The 20940-nt window shown below is 35.5% G+C and overlaps 1 protein-coding gene across 1 annotated transcript in view; it reads left to right on the top strand.

The window, feature by feature from the left end:
• The first annotated feature begins 346 nt into the window (after positions 1 to 346).
• The window catches only part of LOC127649306 (phospholipid phosphatase-related protein type 5-like), a 46743-nt gene continuing 26149 nt past the window's right edge, over positions 347 to 20940 (top strand). Inside the window, exons 1-3 of the mRNA XM_052134356.1 lie at positions 347 to 721; positions 15049 to 15181; positions 18339 to 18589. Coding sequence (XP_051990316.1) covers positions 518 to 721; positions 15049 to 15181; positions 18339 to 18589 — 588 coding nt within the window. The 5' untranslated portion in view covers positions 347 to 517. The remainder of the gene's footprint in view (positions 722 to 15048; positions 15182 to 18338; positions 18590 to 20940) is intronic.

Below are 20940 nucleotides of genomic sequence, written 5' to 3'. Positions count from 1 at the left end.
CAAAATAGCTTCAACTGAGCATCTGTAAGTTTGTCTCGTAAAATGAGACATTTTAAAAAGGCTTTATGAAGAGAAGCTTGTTTGACAGTATTCAGTCCTTATGCTGATATGCAGAGGTTTGAGACACCAAGACAAACAAAAGTATACAAATTATTTGGTATCGTAAAAGAGCATTAATATTTCGTACATATAAAATGCGTTTAAACACGCTTAATATAAAACTATTTAACTTGCATAGGTCTTTGCAGGCATCCCGTCATCACTAATTAGAGTGAGTCACGCCTACAGCGCACGTGGCTGCGCGAGCTTGTACTCAGTTCATTCGCATGGACCACGGAGTATTCGCGCTTGCTGTCACTGACACAATGTGCTCGCGGAGTCCATTTGACGGATTTTATTAGGTGTGACGGTGGAATAAGAGGAAATCATGCCAGGATCTTCGTAGGAGCCGACCGCGGACCCTTTACTTTTTCATATAATTTTTTCATGCCTTTATCTTATTTGACCCTGAACGACAATGCTTTACTTTCAGTTGGTGATCATGGCAGGGACGGTAATGCTGGCATATTACTTTGAGTACACCGATACTTTCAACGTGCACGTCCAGGGATTTTTCTGTCATGATAATGCCTATACGAAGCCCTATCTTGGACCAGAGGAGTCTAGTGCGATCCCACCAGCTATCCTGTACGCGGTGGTGGCAGGAGTCCCAGCACTTGTGGTGAGTGAACTAGATAGAAAGGATTTTTGTAAGGGCAGTGTATTTTTGTGCATTTTCTGTAATTGTTTTGTGGTCACAGGGAATTCCTTTATGTATTTAATAGCTCAAGGTAATGTTAAACAACTTGCTTTTTAGAGATAGTCAAACGTGCTTCTTTCTGTAGATAATTGGCTGCATTGAATGAGTCAGTTGGCTGCAAAGTTTAGGTAAACATATTAAACGAATAAATATATACGGTACATGAAAAATTACGTCCCGTTCGTTGAAAAAGGACACTTTCAATATGTATTAAAAATGCATGTGCTAACACATGAATTTGTAAATCATGACATTGTATAACTAATGCAGTACTCATTTTGTATCTTCAACTCTACCATAGCTGAATCTTCTATTCAAATTATTTTGCATAATTATATTCCTGTGTGGAATAGTGACGTTTCAGTTAGTGTTGTCTACTACACTAACACTAGTTTTCTCACATCTTATAGTGGGTTAACTAGGCTACTGTTCCCCTCAGAATCAGTCAAGGCATGTTCAGTTTTCTTTTTTTTGAAGAAGTTTTCTTTTGAAGTTTAAGTGGAAACCCTCTGCAGGGTGCCATGGGTTAATGCCTGTGGGGTTGGCTGCACTGAATGCTGGATGGAGTCAGTCTTTGAGAAGTCTCTTGTTGGCTCCAGACTTGCCTTCTACAGTACACGGAGAGAATTTATGATGAGCAAGATATTGGCAGCTCCAAGGACCAATTAAAGAGTGCCAGGATCACCACAGAGCCTCCCTGCTTTTGTCCCTCATAAGAATTCCAGTGGTTTTATTCAGTCTGAAACCCCTTTGCCTGACCCACACAAAATCACCACTCAAATGACAATTTGATTTGCTAAAAGCTTAACTTTTGAGCTAATTGTGAAAACTGTGATCTGGCCTCAAGCATGCTCTGTGGTGGAAAGTAAATCTCAGTTTTCAGCTCACCTGGGGTTCTATAATGTGCATGGCTTCTTCAACAATATTAACCTAGATATTGACTGAAATGCTGGCTTGCTGGACCACTGCATTTTGATTAAGCAAAGGATAAATCGGCTAACAGTGTCAGTGCGAGTAGTTTATAGCTTATCGGAGATGTTCAAACTAGAGGAATACTTTGAGAGATGATTTACAACTGCACTGCAAGATTTCTTATTAATAGTGCTTAATAAGACTTGCTGCCAAGATTGAGGGTTAAGGTCTGATGAGTTCAATAAATAGGTAGTTGATGCACAACATGTCCATGGACTTTTAACAACATTAAGACCTCAGGTTAAAATTTACGGATTGACTATTTGCACTAGTCTGGTGGAAATGCAGAAATTGAAGACATAATGCGCCTGTGTCGCTGCAATAGTGTAGTGTGTAAAGTAGGGATGCACTGATCCCACTTTTTGTCTTCTGATTCAGATATCGGAAATCTCAGTATCGGCCAATACCGATTTGATGTGTTGACCAGTGTTGTTTCTTTGCATAAATAGTTTAGAATATCTTTACATTATTGTGTGAAACTAATTGGGAGTATTCTTTAACCTGTTGATACACATTTCCCCACATGCGGTGGAGACGTCACTCTGCTTGCATTTAATATATAATTTACCATCTATTAATGTAATGAATATTAACGAATTATATATCTTTTCAAAGGTCTAAGGTTTCAACATTGATATCCGATCTCTGTTTCACAATAGCAATTCTCCAGAAACAGCAATTTAGTTATTTGTGCCAGGAGTACAAATGAAAACATGCAATATCAAAACGGGACTTCATACATTTGTTATGAAAACGCGATCGCCATGTGAATTCAGTTCGCCACACTTGGGTCAGTTGTCCATGTCAAGCGTTCATTAAAAAACATCCAATAGCACTTTTTGTCCATAAGTGATAAATCTGAGAAATATTGATATATTCTCTATTGTTTACATGAGATCTCGTCTGAAAGAATTACCCTTCGTAGTTCTTCAACAAACTATGCAATCTGAGCAGCATTCATGTTGTAAAACTGTATATTATCTTATGTATTAGGCTCATTTTGTTTATGAGACTCTATCTCCAAAGTCTATTTTTTAAAATGGGGCGTAGTTTTATTCATAATAGCCGAGCAGTATAGTCAGATATTGTGTCGTCTTGAAAGGCGGAGCCTTAATTTTACTCTGTATACCTGCAGCGATTTTCAGAGAAAAAAGCTTGCAGGAACTATATTTTTTTATTATATCATCTTCAAATTTGAAACGTAACTTCTTTAGACTTGTGGCTTTGAGAACATTGTATTTCTGGGTTGTCTTGGTACTTTTATTATTATTATTATTATTATTTTTTTAATTATTTTATTATAAAAACATGTTCAGCACAAAATATGTCCAATTCTATAAACTTCAGTTTCTCTAACTTTAAAAAAATAACAACATATATTAATTCTGAAACTTGGGAAATAAAGCCCAAAGTGTCGTCTTTCTAAAGATACTACAACTGTGTCCATATGCCAGGATCCAGTAAATACAACCATTTAAGTTCAGGTATGTGATTTTCATGGTTTGTGCTCAAAAAGGGGGTGCATATCAACAGATAATATGTAAAGAAACACACCTCTAACTACACATTATTTCAATATAAATGTATAGCTTATTAAGAAACACTTTTATTGTTAACTAGTATACTGGATAATGTAACAGCAAAATTTACAGTAATTCCCATACAAGTCATCAGTAGAAAAGAAACCAGTGTTTATTTTGCCCTTTTTTTTCAGCTTGTATCTTGACTTTAAAGGATTCAGATCTCTTTTTTTGTTCAATTTAGTTGCAAGATATCAGTCCACTTTTCATTCACAGAGTTATATTTTGGAACCAATTCAACTTAAATATTCTTATAAATTGTAAACAAATACTAGTGATGACAATAATAATAATAAATTGTTATTAATATTATTAGTATTGTCTTTTAATTTTAAAAACAACAGTAATATATTTAAATTGTGCACTTTTTAACCCTCATACTTTTATTTTGACATTTTAAACTCTCCAGGAAGTAGAGGTCAACCGATATTGTTTTTTTCAGGCCGATGCCGATCTTTTGAATCCGGGTCGGCCGATGGCCGATTAATGCTGCCGATTTATTTTGGCCAATATTTGCTTGTTTTTAACCTCTTATTTGAACCTTTTATTTGAAAGATAAAATGTAACACAAATAATTACTTAAGATAAGACAACATTTCTCAACAAATACATTTATTGAACACTTGACCAATCTGCAATTGTAAATTAAAAATGTATAATGTAAAAACATATTGTATAAATAACGTATAACAAATATATTAAATAAACAAAGCAGGTGTTACGAACTGCTCCGAGACACGAAGGTTGAGATCCAAATGCAGCTTTAATTAAGGAGCAATCCAGACACGTAATCCAATATGGTATTACTACTCTTACCGATACTGCTTATCGATCCGGTACTTTAATATGGAGGACAAAACATGCAAAAATAATAAATAAATACATAAATAAATAAATGTAATAATAAGAAAATAAAGGAATAAATGTCTTGATAAAACAAATATAGTTAGTTTTTAATGAAAGTTATTCCTGAATTTATTTTTGTATGACTTTTTTTCCTTTTATTTGTTATTTTCTCTTTTTATTTATTATTTTCTCTTTTTATTTTTATTCTTTAAAACATTTTTTTTCATTTGTTTTAGTTTTATTTATTTATTTATTTATGCGTTCATTTATTTTTATATTTATTTATTCCCACATGTATTTATTTCTATATTTAAATATTCCCACATTTATTTATTTTTGTATTTATTCTTACATTTCTGTCTCTTGTATGATAATGATGTGGGCGGGGCCTGCTCACCATTGGCTTATTGTAGCGTGTGCTCGATTACTCTTGACTTGTTTTGATGTGACGTTAGGTCATAGCCATATCGCGTGTAAACTATAGCTATTTGTGGGGCTAAAAACATAAGAGCTTCAGTCAAGCCAAGATTTATTGGTTATACTACAATCACAAAATAAATGGGGAGCTGTTTCTTCAACATAACCACAAAATGAGCAAGTTTCATAAATTATATGATTTAACCTTGTCCTTTTCTTTTTTTTCTGCAAATCCATAATATTGTTTTCTGTTGTTATGATTGTTCATTGTAAAAGAGACAACCATGTTTCATTTCCCTGATCGTTTATGTATGTATACATCTGCATTAAAAAAATAAAAAAATCTATAGCTGACTCTTCACATATATCTAGAGAGTTGCGCGACATGCGATTGAAGTCGATAACCACGCATCAAATAACTATGTTTCATTTAGAGTAGTGGTGCTTATTAGGAGAGCTGTATCCTGGTATGAATATCTTAGCACATCCTGGAATGTTAAACTCTCTGCAAAATGTTTCCCTGCATATTCAAAATCTGTGTGAGTCAAAGGGTGCTAAGGTGGGACGTCAATCTGCTTCCGATGAGTACTATTGAGCTCTTAACCAATGATGCACTGGAGCTCCGCAAGGACCGCCTCCCTCATTTACATGTTGCACGCAGAAAAGTAAAAATAAATACATGTATAAATAAATAAATATATATGAGAATATATAAATATGGAAATAAATATATGTGGGAATAAATAAATATAAAAAATAAATTAACACATAAATAAATAAATATGCAAAATAAATGAATAAATAATTAAAAGCTAAAAAGAATAAAAAATAAAGTTAAAAATAAATATAGAAAATAATAAAGGAATAAAGGCATACAATAATAAATTCAGGAATAAATTTAATTAAAAACGAATTATATTTTTTTATCAAGACATTTATTCCTTTATTTTATTTTTTTATTATTACATTTATTCATTTATTATTTATGCTGGTTTGGGCCTCCATACTTTAACGGTATTCTTAATGGTTCTTTTTGTATATATATATATATATATATATATATATATATATATATATATATATATATATATATATATATATATATATATATATATTAAACAAAGATAAACGTTATATAGGCACAGTGATTTAATTTCAGGAAGGTCTACTAACATTACTGTTCAGGTGTGGTCTAAAAAGAAATCTAATAAAGTAATCAATTGTAAAATAACACTGCATAGTTTATCATAGATAGATTAATGCTTATTAATGCAGAAGTTATTCATTCAAGAGCTGTAAGTGATTTTCTCTTTGCCTTTTGTTGTTTGATTCGCAGTAATGGCTCAATCGTCACATGTTTAATAGACAGCTTCCCCTTTAAGACCGAGTCTAATAGGCTCCTGATGCACCATATTTTCTCCCAACTATTTCCATAACTATGTCCATTTAAGACATAAACTGTGTTTAAGTGAATCTCCAAGCCGGTCGTTTTGACATATTTTTGTGTATAGTTGAACGTTTAGACGCGCACATGAAACCCAAAGTAGCCTATACTTTGCTTGTCTTGTTGCGGTCTGTTTCGGATCGCGCGCCGCCTTGGGAACGGTATCTCTTGCGCTCTTTTTATTATTAAACGTGTCCCGCAATTTAGCAACAGTAGCTAGACTGCATTTTACAACAATCACCGATCGTGCTGATTCTGACATTAAGTTTGAGTTTTAGGGAGAAATGTCAGTGCACCGCAGTGAAGAGAAGGAAGTTGTGCTAGACAGAATGCGGCTTATGTATAAATATTATTTTTATAATCTTTGGAATGGCGAAATCTAAAATAAAATCAGACTAATATCACAGATCTAAAGTGTAACCAGTTCTGTCCTCCGTCGTCACTCATTAAGCAGGACTCGTGTTGTGCTTGCTGTAGCACCGCTCTCTCTCTTTCTCTCTCTCTCTCTCTCTCTCTCTCTCTCTCTCCCTCTCTGACTGCGAATAGCTGAATTGCATCACAGACAAATGGTTTCATATTATTATACATAGAAATGGCTGGCGAGATAAAATAACTTTCTCTTTATAGCAATAATCAATGTATTTTCTTAATTTCTCTAGTACCGACAGCAGAACCGATAACGTCCGAGCTTACCAAGCGTGTTGGTATCTTTTTTTATTACTTATTTCTCTGCATTGAGTGACAACCCTCTCAAATATAAGACACACAAACAGAACAAATAAAAGTGTCAGATTCACTGTCTGTAATTCACTGGCTGCCCACAGATGTGCCTGCCTAATAATCGGCTTGATATACTTGGATATTAAATGCAATAAATGGATATTGCATAAAAAATCAGCCGATTAATCGGTCGACCTCTACCAGGAAGTCCTGTATGTGTCTGTTTGTAGGCAAGTTCACAGTAGTTTAATTCACTTCTCCTCCAGTGCCATTTTAAATGCATAATTTAAGTGAACCAAACAATTGAGCATCTACATCTGAGATGCTGTTCTTGAGTAGCGCTCAAATATTGCGCACCGCTGTGAAGACTAAAAATAGCCACGAGTGCATCTTCACCTGTGCCTGAGTTTGTGTCAACGGAGCAGCACCATTACCTAATTCGCAGGCGCTGTGCATACTAAATATTTACTTTTAAAAGGCAGCCTTTTGTGAATCACAGAGCTGTCGCACGTCTTCAAGTGGCTTTGAATAAAATGCATGAGTCATATGAACTTCTTTAATTGTTCTTTTATGTAATTATTGGAGCTTGACCGTAACAAACATGACTTGGATTTGGATCGGGCTCGTCAGTCCGATACCTGATCCGTCTAAAAGCTTCAGTATCGGATGTGGACGACCCGGGTTCAATTTGCCCTTTTGTCCCACTTTTGCCCATCCTGTTTCCACTCTTAATATTTCCTTTAATAATACTTAGAATAATAAATAAAATGAAAATAAAAGTGTATTACCTCTCAGTGATTTGGTCAGGAAGTCTAGAGAAAGGTTTGATCTAAGAAAAAATTAAAGGAATATTTCACCCAAAAATGAAAATTCTCTCATAATTTACTCACCCTTATGCCATCTCAGATGTGTATGACTTTCTTTCTTCAGCAGAACACAAATTAAGATTTTTAGAAAAATATTTCAGCTCTGTAGGTCCATATAATGAGGCATATGGTTGAGTAAATGATGAGAGAATTTTACATTTTAGGTGAACTATTCCTTTATAGTTTACAATAGTTATATTGTAGTAACCATGTTTTTGGCAGGAACCATAGCTTTAACCCTCTGGGGTCTGAGGGTGTTTTGGGCCTTGGAAAAGTTTTGACATGCCTTGACATTTGTGCTTTTTCAGTTGCTTAAAAACACATTAATTGCTAAAGTCTGATAACACTGTATTTAGCACAAACTGCGCTACAATAATATGTGAGCAACAGGTGTGTACATGTTTGTATTTTTGAGAAAATAACCTTTTGTGCATGGTTTTTGAAAAAACAAAATTATGTCATTGAAATAAGGCCATATAACACATAATAAACATTTGTCCACAAGCCTTTTGAGAACTGGATCTTGTAGCCTAGATTTTTTTATGTGAAAAGCATCCTGATCACTCATTCATACAAAACAATATAGTAATTTAACTTTTGTAAGACAATTTTAGTGTTAGAAAGGTCATGAATATGGATTGTAATTCACACCTGAGGAGACAAAAGAACCCCTGGGCCCATCAATGAGGAATGTGACAGAAAGAGAATGAATGCGAGGAGACTTAATGATCAAAATCAAGTTTTAAGTTAAAATAAATAATCTGACTATACATTTTCTTTACATAAAGACTTTACTTAATTTTAGACCTACAATACCATTTAAAAGAAGTCTCTTCTGCTCACCAAGGCTGCATTTACTTAGTTCAAAATATCACTGTTTTTACTATATTTTGAATCATTTTTAAATGAACAGTTTCTATTTGAATATATTGTAAAATGCAATTTGTGAACAAAGCTGAATTTTCAGCATCATTAATGCAGTCTTCAGTGTCACATGATCCTTCAGAAATCATAATTCACTGATTTTCTAATATGGGCATATTTAAAGTGAATTTTACTCATTTACAACCGAACACATATTTGCAAGCACAAGCTTTGTTGATGATAATGAGGCAGCATAAACACTAGATAAAATATAATTTAAACATTCATATATTTTTATATCATATTACAGATCATATTTATATCATACAGCATACAATTTAAAGACCTGCTTTAGCCGAAACAGCATTTAAATGTAACTAAAACTTGCTTATTAGGACATATTTAAAATGTCAATACTCTGAATCCTGGCTGGCAAGTATGGAAACAGTCCTACTAGTAAAATATGTACATGTTTATATAAAATAGCATGTCAACTAATGAAAACTAAATAACTTACTCGTCCGAAATTGTATCCTCGGCTGGATCAAGTCTCTCTTCAAAATACAAACATTCATCAGAGTCCCGCTCTTCTTCTGAGGAAACTGTTAACTCTTCCTTACTATCCAAGAGTTTCCTCGCATGTGTATCGTGCTGTCTTTCAAACGCGCAGAAAAATGAACTAACTTCTGTTGTTTTTAAGGCACAGTCAGGGGCGTGTACCATTTGCATTGTGCGCCTCAGTACATTAGCGTATGAATGGCGTGCTCTGCTGGTGGGTGTGATCACATTAGAGATAAATGAACCAGTAAAAAATGTTCATTGCTTTGTTTCATACAGATTGCATTGCAGGAGAATATTTGTTTTTAATTTGAATTGTTTTATTTAAAAGTAGACATTTTATGCTTTCTTTAGACATATGTTTCATGTTTGTGTGATAAGTATTCGTGGAGTTTCAGTTCATTTTTGTGACGTGTTTCAGAAATATGCTCGCAAACCCAGAGACTGCTGACAGCTCACCCTTTTTATGTTCTTTATTTTACAAAAGCACAAGGTTTTATTGTTATTGTGAGTGTACACAAATAAAAGTTGACCCTTTATAGTCTCTAATGATTTCTTACACTTATCTGTATACCGAAAAATAGAGAAAAAAGAGTATTTTAAGTTGTTTCCACTGTAATGACGAAAATGTCCAGCAGGACACGCCGGCGCGTCCGTCAACCCCAGAGGGTTAATGCAACTAACCATGGTGTTACAGCATTGATATCATCTTAATATTATGGGTGTAAATTGCCAGTTTCATCACAATAAGATCTTGTATCGATTTGATCCAATGCAATCCGATTTCCAGCTAGCAAATTTCTACATATAAATACAATGGGAAATTGCGCAGACGGATACAAAACCAGGCCCTTGTGCTGCAAGGCACTGATATGAGAGCAAGACGAAACAACCAAAGACCCTTCATTAAGTCATTGTCAGAGCTTGGTACACATAAAATTAAAATGCACATTTGAATGCAAAAACCGTGCATTTTAATTTTATGTGTGCCAAGCCCAATTTGATGTACATTTAGGATTTTTATTTGACAGCCTTATCCTAGTGGGATAAATATGCAATCACACACATTCAAGTTACCCTTGAAACTCTTTCTAATTCAGTGTATTACTGTTCATGTTCATGCGGTACTCCTGTTGATGTTTTGGTGAGCTCTTCCTGGGAATCGGTAATAGAAATCAAGCGATTGACAGAATGTCCTGTCCCTCTGTTTAGGACAAAAACTCTGATTAACATGGAAAAGGTATCTTATTTTGTTTATCGCAGTGTTGCGTCACAGCTGGTTAGCACACAGCATTAGAGTACTAAATACAGTTATGTTTCACACAGTTTGGTTGTGATTGAGAATGACAACCTAATTTTATAACCAAAGTTAAATTTTCAGGACTCAAAATCCAATTTTGAGAGGGAGTTTAGTTAGCCTGTGTGTGAACTGAACCTAAGTGCTTGTCTGTGATGTCATACAATGCACAAACACTTGCCTTGAATATTGCAATTTTTCATGTGGAGTTCCAGTAACTCACAGAGATACAAGCTTTGTTTTGTCCGATGGTTTTGGATCCAGTCACTGTTTCCACCAGAGCTGCTACCAACAGTTTTGCGGTCTTGGGGCAACTTGAATACTGTGCTCTATTAAACCCAGCAAAAAATAAAAAGTAAATGGCTGTTGTTGGTTAACAAAGTATACGATTTGACAGATGATCTTCATTTTCTATAAAATAACATTTCTGTCAATTGTGGTAATACTTTCTGGTGTTATGAAAGTCACCATCTTCGATAATTACTTGAATCACTGTCTCTATGGTTACAAACTTTATTTATGGCTATTTCAAGAATAGAAAAGATGCTTGACTTGAGTTATCTGTTGTTTGAACACTATAATTCAAGAGTCTTACCTGTTAATACAAATTATTGTTCACAAAAATGTTATTATTGTGAATATAGCCTAAGATTGTTTTAGAAATGAAAACTCAATGATTGTTTTTATAGATGTGTGTTTGTTTGACCATCTGATTAAGTGGGAGCCTCTTGAGTTGGTGCCATCTGTAGTTCGAGGCAGAAGGCAGATTAACAGAATACTTGCTTTGGGCTCCATCTCACATAAAAACAGATGAAAAAAATAAATAAATACATTTGGATGGCCCATAAGTTAGAGAAACAGTCTCACTCATCACGCTAGCGCTGTTTGATATTTATTGGCCAGGACGGCATGATTTCTATTAACAGTGAGCAGTGACTCATGTCAATTCATGGTTCCGGAATTCATTTGTTAAGAAATATGATTTTCTTCTTTAGCAAATGTTGTCATCTCTTGTTCATTGCCAGACCATATTTACAGTTAATTTTGTTTTCTGATGAGGATGAAGAAAAATGTTTCATGCAAGTGAATTAAACAAAAATTATGTAAATAAATATCAGTGTGTAATAAACATTTTAGACATAGAATCAAGCATCATACACTATTTAAATGAAGCTTCTTACTTTTAAATTTCTAAAATTAATGAATGCAGTTTTGTCTTTTTAACCATATTATACTTCAGATTTACTCAATACGGAGTAGAGATTATATTAACAAGTGATGCCAAAGTGATATATTTTTAGACTCTCGATTCTGAGTTGCACTCCAAAAGCCTGCTCAGTTGTGCTTATGTAATTTTATTGCCGTTGTAGCCATAAGTTTGCTGCAGCGTTAAATTAAGAGCAAAAGTTCACCTGTCACTGCCTGTGTTTTATTTACATTGGTAAAATATTAGAATAGGTGTGCCAAAATCTGCTACAGCAGGCCTAGAAGTGCACTCAAGAAGGACTATAATATTTGGAGAAAGCTATCCGTTAGCAGTCCAATTCATCTAAATGCTGTGAACCGATTAGTTTGTTGTTTCATGGCAGCCACTTTTTTTGAATAATTGTTTCCTGTTTTTTACTACAGATATGATACCAGGATTTTGATCAATGCTGTAAATGACAGATATTCTGTTTTTGCCTACTTGAACACTAAACGTTTTCACAAAACCCCTCATTGCCTTCAACAGCTTTATTCTTTAAATCATATCCAGCACTAATTATGAGCATTTTTTTATGCATGCTTTGACCCTGCTGCCTCCTGCCAGTCTGGCATAGTCCTCCACAATCAATTTCAGGACCTTGCTGGGAGCTGGCATCTGGCCTGCACAAAATCAGACCTCTAATCATTTCCATTGTGTTCATGAAATGGTCTTGTTCCCATGTTGCAAATATCCAGAAACAGCCCATTTCCTGATTTAGTCTCCAAGCCCAGAAAAAAATATTTTAGCTTTATCTTGGGTCACACTTCGTAAAGATCAAGCAAAGATAAAAGGGAAAAACAAAAATCCCATTCTAGTTAAAAATGATTTGACTTTGTTCCATGTAACACAAATGTGAATTTAGAGGGATATTCTTGCCACTCTTTTCCATAGTGATAGTGTATGAGGACTGGGGCTGCCAAGCTCCACAATGATAAAAAAAGCACTTTAAAGTATCATAAAAGTTGTGCATTTGTCTTTTGAGGCCATATGATTCAGTATCATTGTATATGGAACAGACCAAGAAGTTATTTACTGAAAAGCTGATCTGCCTTGGCTCCCCTTGGTGTGTTCATGAGAGAAATAGTGAATTAAAATTCAACCTGTTCCTTACACAAATCATTGTATACTTAGAAAAGATTTGTAATATAGAGCATGGCTTGTGTGGACCCCTTTTTTGTTTTAGTTGAGCCAAGAGAAACTGTACATCTCTTTGTTTCATGCTTTAGCCGAAACAGCATTTAAATGTAACTAAAACTTGCTTATTAGGACATATTTCAAATGTCAATACTCTGAATCCTGGCTGGCAATCTAGAAACAGTCTCACTAGTAAAATATGTACATGTTTTACTAATGAAAGTACTTACTCGTCCGAAATTGTATCCTCGGCTGGATTAAGTCTCTCTTCAAAATACAAACATTCATCAGAGTCCCGCTCTACTTCTGAGGAAACTGTTAACTCTTCCTTACTATCCAGGAGTTTCCTCGCATGTGTATCGTGCTGTCTTTCAAACGCGCAGAAAAATGAACTAACTTTTGTTGTTTTTAAGGCACAGTCAGGGGCGTGTACCATTTGCATTGAGGGCCTCAGCACATTAGGGTATGAATAGCGTGCTCTGCTGGTGGGTGTGATCACATTAGAGATAAATGAACCAGTAAAAAATGTACATCTCTTTGTTTCATACCAATTACATTGCAGGAGAATATTTGTTTTTAATTTGAATTGTTTTATTTAAAAGTAGACATTTTAGGCTTTCTTTAGACATATGTTTCATGTTTGTGTGATAAGTATTCGTGGAGTTTCATTTCATTTTTGTGACGTGTTTCAGAAATATGCTCGCAAATCCAGAGACTGCTGACAGCTCACCCTTTTTATTTTCTTTATTTTACAAAATCACAAGATTTTGTTGTTATTGTGAGTGTACACAAATAAAAGTAGACCCTGTATAGTCTATAATGATGTCTTACTCCGTCATTTTGGGTCATACAGATAAGTGTATTTCAAGTTGTTTCCACTGTAATGACGAAAAAATCCAGCAGGACGCGTCGGCGCGTCCGTAGACCCCAGAGGGTTAAGGTGATGTAGATTGCAGAGTATTATATTACTAAAATGCTAAATAAGTAAATACAGAAGCAGTGTTGTTGTGAAATAAAGCGGAGCCGTACCAGGTGTTTTGTTTGAGCAAAACTTGCCTGTCAGAATGTCTCAAAAGGAAACACTGTGCCGTTATATACTGTATTTAATGCATTCTTTATTAAAGTTCAAATAATAAGGAAGCGGGCTGTATAAATAAGCACAAACTCCAAAACTGGCATTTGTCTGTGCGATTAGCGTGGCATTTGTCTATGAGTCGCGTGAAAAACAGCGTGAGAGAGTTTCAAAATTCTCCCGGCTGATACACTGTCTTGCGCAGAGATGCTCATCACTGGCGCACGCTTGCTGCAGCTAGATTTTGTTTATAGTGATTGCTTTCTACATAGTGAATTATAATATGAGTGTCACGGTGTGTATCTTATGGTGAAGAAAATCTGTGATATGCAGCTCTATAAGAAGAAAGAGTTAGTTTTTTTGGGTGTTAAAGATGGATCGAAATCAAGTAAACAAAAAGTGAGAGGGTGTAGTCTTAGCCCATTAAACAATGCAAATTTGTATTTTATTTTTGTTGTCTTTTTGGTTTGTTTTCTAATATAAATATCTAAAACTTCTTATGTACATTTACTTTAGCAGCTATACTGCAGAAGAAAATATTGTTTTCTGAGAATGTTGAATATAATATTTAAATATTTTAAAATATTGAAAAATCCTTAAACAATATATATTTACGTGAGAAACAACATATAAGATATTAAGACTTGCTTTTAGAGCCTTTATGTTGAATATGAGTGTATTTTTTTTATTTTTATTTTCTCCCAAATAGTCGAAAAATCGTTCTAATAATCGTTAGATTAGAATATTGATTTATAAAAATAATCATTAGTTGCAGCCCTGATAGGGCCTTTTCACATGTAATTAGGTAGCCAATCAACTTGCATACTCTCTCATTCTACAACATTTAAATTTGCTCACTTTGAAAGTAAGCTGGGTACTGCAGCACACTTCAAGTGTTCTCTGAAATCCTCCACCTCCCCAGCTCCACTTGTCTAGATCTGCTACATGGGGATCGTATTTGTTTAATTGTGCAGCAGCATGTCATACATGCTTAATACAGCAGGTCTTGTGTTTTTCTAACTCTGTATGTATGTGTATGTCCAACTGTAGCAAGTCTCCGTACTTGCTCTGCAGCAGCAGCAGCGTGGCAGATCTAGTCCACCAAGACTAATATCTTATCAATAAGTTATACCCACAATGACATGCTAAATCTTTTCAAGAGTCGTCATGACTGAAATATTCCTTTAAAATGAAAAGTTTCTTGTTTGACATTTGGTGCTTTTTTGTCTTCAGATCACAGTGACAGAGTCAGCGCTGTTCTTGCTGCAGTATGTCTCTGAGGATCTAGACAACAGGGAGAAGATCATTGTGATGGGGGACTGTTGTTACCTCAACCCTCTGGTCCGAAGGACATTTCGCTTTCTTGGTATGTCGTCATAGACTGGAACACATTAATTAGGACAAATGTAGATTTCAACCTTTTCTTTTCTTTGTGCTAGCAGCAGAGGAAAGGTAGATCATCATCTCAGTCTTGTGTGGGGCAGATGAAATGCTCATGGTGCATTTCAAAGCATGCGCTTTAATTATTTACAATATTCCTGCTGCAGAGAGAAGTTGAAGGAGAAACTACAGTTGCAGCTTACCCTCAGATCAGACTAGACCAGATATTAGCCCCCAGGGCTGTAACTCCCATAGACACTCCTGAAGGCACTGATACAAATTAGCAGTCGAGCGAAATGGGTTTTTCAATGAATGATTCTTAAAGCTTAGTGGCCTGTGCCACTAATGTCACCAAACAGAATAGTCAATGATTGCTTTCAAACAGTTTTCCCAAACAGTCCCCCTGTCTACCATTGGTCGGGGCATCCAGATAGTCCCACTCCTAATTCACGCCATTATTTGAGCCAATGTTACTTTGATATGCTGGTCAGGATTCTTGAAGTAATGTTTTGATAGCACAACAGAGCCACAGTGTGTACTTTTCAGGAAAATCAATCTATATATGGCTTATTTATTGTTAATTCTGCATGTAAAGCTGAGAAAGGAGAGTTTTACTTCATCAAAAAATTACACACTTGTGCTTTTTGATATTATGATGAACATCATAATACAAAAAGAAATTGAAACCGGACAGTAATATATTATTAAGAGTATCTTACTAAACCAGGAAACGGGAAATACATTTTCCATTTAATGTTTGGGATGAAGGCAAGACTTATGAGTACTGTATTTAGTTACAGCCTTGTTTGCCAAGACAACTTTTCTAGAAACCCTGTACTTTTACTAATGCAGTTAGTGTTAAGAAATGTTACATAGTTTCTCCATTATTCCAGCACATTAAATTCAGTGGGCGTTGCTTCTCTCGCTGCTCATTTGTGTGTGCAATCATGTGGTTTTAGGAGCCATATGATTACAAAGATTGTTGTGAGAACACTTTTCCAGAGGTGAACATATACACAGAGATTCAGTCCTATGCTACATAATGTTTCTGGTTAAAATTGTACTACTCTGGAGCAGAATGAATAAGCGTGTTAACATGGAGGAGCAGTGTGAGTACAATGACAGCAGTAGCGCTCATTGTAAACTAGTTTCAGTCTGCTGCTTCTCCAAACTTCTTTCCACACTTACATTAGTATTTCAGTACCATTCAGGTGCTTTCTTGCCCAATATTATGGTTGTGAGAAAGGTTTAGAGTGAATGAGCTGCCATTTGCCAAGAGCATAGGTATGATGTGTTTGCATTTTGGCATTATTGCTCTTTAACTTTTCAGGATATGTGTAGTGTTTTAATAAAAATGGCAATGACCTATTACTACTAATGTTATCTTTGAATCACTGATTTTGTAAGATGTTTATATAACATTGCCAAATGTGGACATCCCCTTACATTCCTTACCTTTAGATATTCCAATAACTCCAGTGTAGACCAATTCTAATGCAAAAGCTTTCAGTGACATTCTAGAGAAATGTGTGCTTCCAACTTTGTGGCAACAGTTTGGGGAGAGCCCTTTTGTTTTCCAGCATGACGATGCCCTTGTGCACAATGCAAGGTCCATAAAGAAATTATTTACGGAGTCTGGTGTGGAATTAGAACTTGATTGGTCTGCATAAAGCCCTTTCCTTAACCCCATTTAACAACTTGGGATGAAGTGGAACACGGACTAAGAGCAAACATTAGTGACCTCACTGATGCTCTTGTGTCTAAATGAGGCAGTCTCCCACAGCCATATTCTAAAAACTAGAGGAAAGCCTTCTCAGAAGATTTGAAGCTATTAATGTTAATCAAGCATAAATTTGTGTGGTGTCCAGGTATCCGCATACTTTTGGCCGTGTAATGTATATCTGATACACAGAAAGCATATATTGATATAGGAAACCATACACTCACTGAACTCTTTGAGGAACACTGTGGTACTAATTATGTGCCCAACGTGGTCTTCTGCTGTTGTAGCCCATCCGTCTCAAGGTTCGATATGTTGTGCGTTCTGAGATGTTATTCTGCTCACTACAATTGTAGTTATCTGAGTTACCGTAGCCTTTCTGTTAGCTCAAACTAGTTTGGCCATTAAAGGCATTCCTGTCCGCAGAACTACCGCTCGCTGGATCTTTTTTGTTTATGGTACCATTCTGACTAAACTCTAGAGCAGGGGTGTCCAGTACGTCGATCGCGATCTACCAGTCGATCGCAAAGGCAATACTGGTAGATCGTACCAAATTTAAATGTACTTTCATTAATTTTTAATAAAAATTAAATATGTTTTTCTTTCCTTTTAGTTTCTGTCTGACTTGCACTTGAGTAAATATTGACCAGGCGAGATTTTTGTTTATTCAGTTGCCATGACAACTAGGTTTGCGCTTACGCGCCTTCCAATGGCTTCTGAGAACAGGGCGCGAAATTGCGATGCTAGCAGTGTTTGAGACCTGCTACCAGCAGCTACTGCCCGGATTATGCAAAACTGTCTTATTCCATTCAGTACAAGTCATCAGAATAAGGTAAATGCCCTTGCTATTGTAATCTATTGTGCTGTAGGTGTTTTGGGTTTAGTTTTAAACTGAATGATAGCAACATTGAACATTTATTATATATTTTTTTATTAAATAGAAGATTAATTCCATGTAGGGATACATGCAGTAGTCGCAACAAGCATTTTCTTTTTTTAAATGAAACTTTGTTTTTTTTAGTTGGTAGATCTTATTGAGTTGCTCATTTAAAAGTAGATCATCATGCAAAAAGGTGTGGGCACCCCTGCTCTAGAGACTGTTGTGTGTGAAAATCCCAGGAGATCAGCAGTTACAGAAATACTCAACCCAGCCCGTCTGGCACGAACAATCATACCACAGTTGAAATCACTGAAACTCCTGACCCGTATCTGTATGATTTTATGCATTGCACTGCTGCCACACAATTAGCTGATTAGATAATCGCACAAATAAGTAGGTGTACAGGTGTCCCTAATAAAGTGCAGTGAGTGTATATTAGTGTTCCTGCTAATAAAATGTCTTCTAACCTAGTTTAAAAATGGATACAAAATGCAAGAATGTCATAACACACCAAACCTCATTTATATCTTTGTGTTCCTCCAGGTGTGTATGCCTTTGGCCTCTTTGTCACTGACATCTTTGTCAATGCCGGGCAGGTGGTAACAGGAAATCTGTCTCCATACTTCCTGACGGTGTGCAAACCCAACTACACTGCACTGGGGTGCCAACAAGTGGTGCGGTTCATCAATCAAAAGGAAGCCTGTACAGGCAATGAGGAGGAGATTATGCATGCTCGCAAATCTTTTCCATCCAAAGAGGCAGCCATCAGTGTTTATGCTGCTCTGTATGTTGCTGTAAGTAAACCCTAAATATATGCAACAGAAAGTACCATTTGACATTTAGAAGGACATGTTTGCATAAAATGGTATAGGTTTGGAGTTAATGAAATGCTATATATATATATATATACACAGTACAACCGGTTGTGGTTTTGTAGTGTAGCGGCATTCCCTGGAAGGCATGGATAGTTGTTTTGTTCCTCTGTCACCATTGTACTATTGAGCAAGGCACTTAGCACCAGGTTGCCTTGAGTACTATCCCTGCAGTTAAAGGAATGGTAAAATAAAAATATTGTCATAATTTACATATCCTCATGTCGTTCCAAACCTGCATGGCTTTATTTCCTCTTCAGAATGTAAAATGAAGAATTTTAAAGGGATAGTTCTGCCAAAAATGACAATTCTCTTATCATATACTCATCTTCATGCTATCCCCTCACAAAGATTTTTACAAGAATATCTCAATGTAGGTGAATGGTAGTCAGAACTTTTAAGCTCCAAAAATCACAAAGGCAGCATAAAAATAATCCATGTGCTATGAGGTGGTTTTATGTGTTCTGAAGCAATGCAATTGCTTTGGGTGAGGGACAGCTAAATATTTATATCATTATTTTTTACTATAAATCTCCATTTTCACTTTCAGAAAGTGAAAACGCGAAAGTGGAGATTTATAGTAAAAAAAGCATTAATATTTAACTTTCTCAATCACACCTATCATATTGCTTCTAAAGACCTACAGTAGTGGCCAAAAATATTGGCACAACTGGTAAATATGAGCAAAGAAGGCTGTGAAAAAAAATATTCATTGTTTATCCTGTTGATCTTTCATTTTGAAGAAATTCACAAAAATCTAACCTTTAATTAAAATAAAACAAATAAAAAGGTGAAATCTCATTATTAAATAAATATTTTTCTCAAACACATTGGCCACAATTATTGGCACCCCTAGAAATTCTCATGAGTAAAATATATCTGAAGTATATTCCCCTTCATATTTTAAAATGACTAGGAACATGACATTTTTCAGCCATGACTTCCTGTTTCACAGTGGTATTAGTATGAGGTAACACACGGGCCAAATTCCCTTAATCATCAATCACAGTGGGTTAGACTAAAGAATATAGTTCTGATGAGCAGCAAAAGGTTGTTGAGTTTCACAAAATGGGAAGTCACTATAAGAAAATAGCCAAAGCATTGAAATTACCCATTTCCACCACAAGGGCAATAATTAAGAAGTTCCAATCAACTGGAGATGTTAAGAATTGGCCTGGAAAAGGACGTGTGTCTATATTGTCTACACGCACAGTGAGGACGAAGGTTCAAGTGGCTAAAGAATCTCCAAGAATCACAGCTGGAGAATTGCAGAAATTTGTTGGGTCTTTGATGTCTGATTCCTTTTTTTTGTTTTTTTTTGACTTTCTGACCCTCTTACATCACCACAAGTTGTTTGGGAGGGTTTCAAGGAAAAAAAAAAAACCTCTGCTCTCATCCAACAACAAACTCAAGTGTCTTAAGTTTGCCAGATGCTACTACAACTTAAAATGTAAACGGGTTCTATGGTCAGATGAAACAAACAAAAAAAAAAAGAGCTTTTTGGCAGCAAACACCAGAGATGGGTTTAGCATACACAGAGAGGTTCTGGACATCTTGTTCTGATACATGGCATTATGGACTCTAGCTAGATACAATAGATAAAAAAATCAAATCCTGGCTGCCTCTTCCAGAAAGCTTACTGCTTACTGGCCCTGGTTGGATTTTCCAGCAGGTCAATGATCCAAAACAAACCTAAAAATCAACACAAAAATGTCTCACTTACCACAAAATCAAGGTTCTGTCATGGCCATCCCAGTCCTTTGACCTGAACCCCATAGAAAATGTGTGGGTTGAACCGAAGTGAAGTGAAGTGAAGAGTCCACCAACACAGACCTCTGAATTTGAAGGATCTGTAGAGATTCTGTATGGATGAATGGTCTCTGATACCTTGCCAGGTGTTCTCCAACCTCATTAGGCATTATAAGAGAAGATTCAGAACTGTTATCTTGGCAAAGAGTGGCTGCAAAAAGTATTGAATAAAAGGGTGCCAATAATTATCTCCAATGCATTTTGGAGAAAAAATATTTATTTAATGAGATATTTCCCCTTTTTCAATTGTTTTACTTCAATTAAAGGGTAGATTTTTGTGAATTTTTAAAATAAAAATCAAAAGGCTAAAGAATGCAGATTTTCTTTTCACAGCCTTCTTTGCGCATATTTACCAAGGGTGCCAATATTTTTATGCTGTCTATATGTGGTTTATTTGGAGCTTGAAAGGTCTGGCAACCATTTACTTGCATTGTATGGACCTACAGATGTGATCTAAAAATCTT

The sequence above is a fragment of the Xyrauchen texanus genome, chromosome 9 (genome assembly GCF_025860055.1).
Source record: "Xyrauchen texanus isolate HMW12.3.18 chromosome 9, RBS_HiC_50CHRs, whole genome shotgun sequence".
NCBI classification, from domain to species: domain Eukaryota; kingdom Metazoa; phylum Chordata; class Actinopteri; order Cypriniformes; family Catostomidae; genus Xyrauchen; species Xyrauchen texanus.
Note: the sequence above shows the minus strand (reverse complement) of the source record. Positions and strands in the feature narration are given on the sequence as shown.